Raw genomic sequence first — 6,000 nt, 5'->3', positions numbered from 1 at the left:
AGTGCGGCCTCATTAATGCCAGTCAACTATTTATTGTGTTTGCTTTGTGATTTATACAATTACCAGCTTTTGGCAAGCAGTGACTTGCTACCCAGGCAAAACAGGGAGATAAACAATCTTTGGTTGCTTTTAGAAACAAGATTCCAGGTAAACATGCATGACTTATTTGTGGCATTCCAGAACATTGGGGAGTTGGATGGGAAATTTGGAAATTGCCAAAGGCAAAATGATCACAAGTGACAGCTCAGGGTTAACAACTCCTATTCACTTTAAAGGCAATTAAGGAAATTTACAGCCATCTTCTGGGCACATCCTATATTTGAAATGAAAACCGAAGATGTAGCAAACACCATCAGCACCTGTGGACAAAGAGAAATAAGACTTGTCTTCTCAAGTCAGTAACTGTCAAGGAGAACAGCGTTTGTAGGAATATTCTAGGTCAAAGAAATTGAATTGTGTGCGGGGGGGGGGGGGGGGGGGGAGGTGAGGGTCGCAGAGGGCGGTGGAGGGGGGGGAGAATGGTCTTCAGGGAGAAATCTGTGATAGGATGGTAGAAGTGATTAATTTAGCATATTGGAAGCTTTGGAAGTCCATGTTTTCCAATGCACTCAAGGGGCATGGTAACACGTGTTGGGTGAAAATATTCACAAGTAGACCTTAACGTGAGCAAAAAAAGCAATTTATTGTTAGAGCTCTGGGAGAAAGTCCTAGACCCCTCGGTCTTGCCTGCACACTTTCTCTCTGAGCTGTGGCTTAAACTGGGTTAATATACTCTTTCAAAAGCAGAATTAGTTCGCATTCTCATTTGCATACAGCCAATCACTTCTCTTGTACCGCAGTTCATTCCATATATAGTTATCAATTCTTTACACAGTAGTTTAAATTTGTCCAATCCATATTTTGCTTGCGTGATTAAATAAGGTCATGAGTTGCCAGTCCTGGATGTGGTCGCAGATGTTTTGGCAGCTTAGAATAACAGTTCCTGCAGTCCGTGGAGCACTGGTCATCATTGGTCGTCTTTGGAGGATACATCTGTGAGCGTCACTCTAAGTCCAAAGTTCACTCTCTCAGCAGGAAAACACCATGTAGCAACTTAAAAGCAAACATTAATTCATATCCCTGCATGGTACAAAAACAGAAGGCACCAACACATGAGAGATGAATTTCGCTGGAGAAGATAGCGAGAGAAGAAACATTTTAAGAGGATGGTATAGTTCACAAAGTCAGAAATTGTCACCGAATTCTACATATGGGCATCTCCTCACTGTCCCTGAACCTTTTTATTAGATCGATGATGCACATGGAGAGTGTAGAGTTCAAGAGAAGCAGGGTTCGAAGGTGAACCTTTATTCAGCCACCAATTTGAAGTTCAGTTTCTGTCTCTTTTCACAGAATCTATACAGTGCTGAAGGAGGCCATTCGGCCCTTTGAGTCTGCACTGGCTCTCTGAAGGCACACTCTACCCAGCCCCACTCCCATGCCTTATCCCCGTAACCTTGCACACTCTTACTTTTCAAATATCAATCCAGTTCCCTTTCGAATATCTCGACCAAACCTGCCTCCGCCACCCTCTCAGGAAGTTATTCCAGACTCTAACCACCCTCGAGGTGAAAGAATCTTTCCTCCCGTCACTCCTACTCCTTTGGTCCATTTTTTTGAATCTGTGCCCTCTAGTTCTTGGTGTACTCTTGAGTGGGAACAATTTCTCACTGTTTACCCTGTCCAGACCTTTCAGGATCTTGAATCCTCTGTTACCTCTCCGCTCTGTCGCCTTCTTCTCTCCAAGGAAAACAGCCGCAACCTCTCCAATCTATCCTCATATCTACAGTTCTTTGTCCCTGGAATCATTCTTGTGAATCTCCTCCAATGTCTTTACATTCTTCCTCTCAAGTAAAACAATTATGTCACATTGTATTTATAGTTAGAATGTAATTCCTTTGGTCATTTGGGAAGCAGAGAAACAGGGTTGGTTGGCACATGGGGGTTGAACTATGGTACAGGCTGAACAGTTGGGAGACACAGAGGTACAACAGCAGCCCCATGAGGTGGGAGGGTGCAATTACAATTTGACAAGTTTACATAGGCAATTTTCATAGTAAGTGCAAATTGGGGAATATCTTGGGGGTTACCATTGCCCATAAACTGAACTGGACTAGCCATACAAATACAATGGCTACAAGAGCAGGTCACAAACTGGGAATACTGCAGAGAGCAACTCATTTCCTGCCTCCTCAAAGGCTGTCCACCATTTACAAGGCACAAGTCAGAAATGTGCTGGAATACTCTCCCCTTGCCTGGACGAGTGAAGCTCCAACAACAATCGAGAAGCTCAACACCGTCCAGCTCACTTGATTGGCGTCCCATCTCCAACCTTAAACACTCCCACCCTCCACCACCGCCACACAGTGGCAGCCATGTGTACCGTATGTAAGATGCACTGCAGCAACTCACCAAAGTGATTCTTTAACTTAACAGCACAAAGAACAAAGAACAATACAGCACAGGAACAGGCCCTTCGGCCCTCCAAGCCTGTACCGGTCGTGATACAAACCTTTACCATGTTATTTAATTACTTAATTTCACTCCATCATATCTTTCTGTCCATTTCTCCCTTATGGGCTTATCTGGTTTCTCCATAAATGCAATTAATGTTATTACGCTGAACCACTCCATGTGAGAACAGGAGCGGCATTCTCCGCGAACCGGCGGGGCGGGCAACTCCAGCGGGAAGGAGTGGCGGGAACCACTCTGGCGTCAGGCCGCCCCGAAGGTGCCGAATCCTCCGCACCTTCAGGGGCTAGGCTGGCGCCGGAGTGATTTGCGCCGTGCCGGCCGACGTGCAAGGGGCTTGGCGCCACGCCAACCGGCGCCGAAGGGCCTCCGCCAGCCGGCGCGAGTTGGCGCATGCGCAGGGGGGTTCATCTCCGCACCGGCCATCGCGGACTGTTATACCAGCCGGCGCGGAGGAATACAGTGCCCCCACGGCACACGGCCACCCGCGGATCGGTGGGCTCCGATCGCAGGTTAGGCCAGATCCCCCCGCGCCCCCCGTGGACCCCGGAGGCCCCCCATGGAGCCAGGTCCCGCCAGTAAGTACCTGTTGTAATTTACGCCGGCGGGACCGGCCATAAACGGGCAGCCAATCGGCCATTCGCAGGCCGGAGAATCGCCGGGGGGGGGGGTGGGGGCGTTGCCAGCGGCCGCCGACCATCGCGATTCCCGCCCCCGCCAAATCCCCGCACCGGAGAATTCGGCAGCCGGAAGGGGCGGGATTCACGCCGCCCCCCCCCCCCCGGCAATTCTCCGACCCGTTGGGGGGTCGGAGAATCCCGCCCATGTTTCTGCATGCTCTCCACTCTCTGAGTAAAGATTAATTTTCATCAAATTGGAATATTGCTGCAAATCGTGAGATCTCCATTGGGCAGAATGGTAGCACTGTAGCTTCACAGCCCCAGGGTCCTGGGTTCAATTCCCACTTGGGTCACTGTCTGTGCCGAGTCCACATGTTCTACCCGGACAAACTTTGCAGGGCCTTTGTCTAAATCGGCATCTCCTGTTCCGAGAACTCTCTGGAAAATATTGTAGCTTCGCTCATCAGTCACTCTTGAACACTGCCCAACGTTAAACCCTGGTCATGGACTTTATTGAATCATCTTTCACTGGAGAAACTTTACAAAGTTTCGGAACTTGGAAAGCCACTATTGCATTCCCTCTTAAACCTTACCTCAAAACCGTGACAGGTTTTTGAGCATTTTGTTCACAATATCCTTCCGAGAGCTGTAACATCTTTCCTATAATAATGATCTTTATGAATGTCACAAGTAGGCTTACATTAACTCCGCAATTAAGTTACTGTGAAAATCCCCTAGTCGCCACACTCCGGCGCCTGTTCGGGTACACAGAGGGAGAATTCAGAATGTCCAACTCACCTAACAAGTACGTCTTTCGGGACTTGTGGGAGGAAACCGGAGCACCCGGAGGAAACCCACGCAGACACGGGGAGAACGTGCAGACTCCGCAAAGACAGTGACCCAAGCCGGGAATCGAACCCGGGTCCCTGGCGCTGCGAAGTAACAGTGTTAACCACTATGCTACTATGCCACGGTTAGGTTCAAAGAAGGTTACTTGAGATTAATTCAAGCGTGAAGGGAGACGGTCCTAGACTCTCCCACCAGGGGAAACATCCTCTCAGCAATAACCCTGTCAGGCCCCTTTTGAATCTGATACATTTCAATGAAATCGCCTCTCATTCTTCCAAATTCCAATGAATAGAGCGCCGACCTGTTTAACCTTTGCTCATACCAGGGATCACCCTAGTGAACATTCTCTGAACTGCTTCCAATTAAGTAATTGGGGAGGGGTGAATTATCTGCCGCCCGCCGCTCTTACCAGAGTCCCCGATGCGGCGGGGAAGTGGCAAATGGATGTTAAGCACTTGATCGCAGAACAAGATAAGGCACTCACAGCATATAGAAGCAGGAATAGGCCAAATAGCCCCTTGAGCTTGCCCCGCTGCTCACTAGGCGCATGCTGATCATCTCCCTCAGCACCACTTTCCCACTCTATCCCCTGGTGTTGAAAGATCAAACTCTTGAACATACTCAATGACGGACCGTCAACAAGCGCCTGGCCTTGAGGATTCCAAAGGTTCGCAAGCCACCGGCTGAAGCAAATTCTCCTCCTCTCAGTCCCAAACGGCCGTGCCATTGTCCTGTTTTTGGGAGGACTAGGGTAAGAGTGGGCGTGAGAAAGTTCCCCCAGTGGAATAAACCATCCTTGAATTTTCAGGAACTAGGTAACAAGTGGAGGAACTTGAATAAATAATCCAGCTTGTGGAACTCCTCCACATGTCAACACGGTGTCAGCCAACAGACAAAATGAGTCACACTCCTGATTCTTTTGTACACAATGTACAGAGGATTTGACCACGATGTTCTGTTGCTTAGTGAACTATTGATTGCACCGATGATGCAACGCTATGTTTTGTAACACACACCACATGCTACCAGCAAGGAGATTTGAAATCTGTCTTTCATCAAACTGCTGTTTAATTTTGCCTTTGCCCCAGGAAGAATTGTACCGTTGTGAAAGTTCAAGGTCAAAAGGTCAATATTTGGAACCGCAAACAAATCGATGACAGATAGACCTGGGAAGTGAGTCGGTCGGTGATGTGGGTAGCTGGGTAAGTGTGCAGTTGGGGTGGGTAGGGAGCTATGTGGATGAGGTGGTTGGTTGGTGAGTGGGTGAGGTGGGTAAGTGGGCAGGTGGGCGAATGGATAGTTGAGTCAGAGTGTTAGCCAGGTCAGGTCATGAGCAGTGGTGAGGTCAAGGGTAATCGGGAGTTCAGGAGTGTAGATTGGTGGGATTGGTTGGCTGGGGGTTAGTCAGGTGGTCAGGCAGTAGTTGAGGGGCCAGGGAGCTAGTCAGGTGATGGGGGGGGGGGGGGGGGGGGGGGGGGCTGCAGTCAGCAGGATTGGGAAGGGTTTGATTTGGAGGTTGTCATGATATCCATATTAACATATCATGGAGCAATCACACACACACACTGATGGACAGATCGACGGACCAATCAACACACTCACAACATCACAGCCAATCACCAGTGAGAACACGCGCACTATAAAACAGGGAACACCACAGTTCCCACGCATTCCAGCAGGAGATAGCTCAGAGCACAGAGCTCACAGCCTGCCACTTAGACATACACCATGTGCTGAGTGCCTCTCTAAGATAGTGATAGGGCTGGGTCCACAGGTTAGCTGGTGAAGTATGAACCACAGCCAGAAGTTAACAGTTGTTATTATCCAGAATAATAAAACAGAGTTGTACCATCTACAACCGCGTTGGTTCATTTGTGTATCGGAACACCCAACACGACATAGTACCAGGATTGGAAACTCCCCAGCAACTGTGAGACCTACCTGCACATCTTCAGAGATCCGCCATCCTGCGCCATGGACACCATCAGCCCGCCGCAGGGCTTTAAACAGCGCTTCCAGC

The 6,000-nt window shown here is 49.1% G+C and overlaps 1 protein-coding gene across 1 annotated transcript in view; it reads right to left on the bottom strand.

Moving 5' to 3' along the window:
• Window positions 1-663: 663 nt before the first annotated feature.
• Window positions 664-6,000, bottom strand: part of ppcdc (phosphopantothenoylcysteine decarboxylase) — a 198,325-nt gene continuing 192,988 nt past the window's right edge. Inside the window, exon 5 of the mRNA XM_072492918.1 lies at window positions 664-1,119. Within this exon, the coding sequence (XP_072349019.1) occupies window positions 1,112-1,119 (8 nt within the window). The 3' untranslated portion in view covers window positions 664-1,111. The remainder of the gene's footprint in view (window positions 1,120-6,000) is intronic.

The sequence above is a fragment of the Scyliorhinus torazame genome, chromosome 30 (genome assembly GCF_047496885.1).
Source record: "Scyliorhinus torazame isolate Kashiwa2021f chromosome 30, sScyTor2.1, whole genome shotgun sequence".
NCBI classification, from domain to species: Eukaryota; Metazoa; Chordata; class Chondrichthyes; order Carcharhiniformes; family Scyliorhinidae; genus Scyliorhinus; species Scyliorhinus torazame.
The sequence above is the reverse complement of the archived record's forward strand: the minus strand, read 5'-3'. Positions and strand labels throughout refer to the sequence as shown.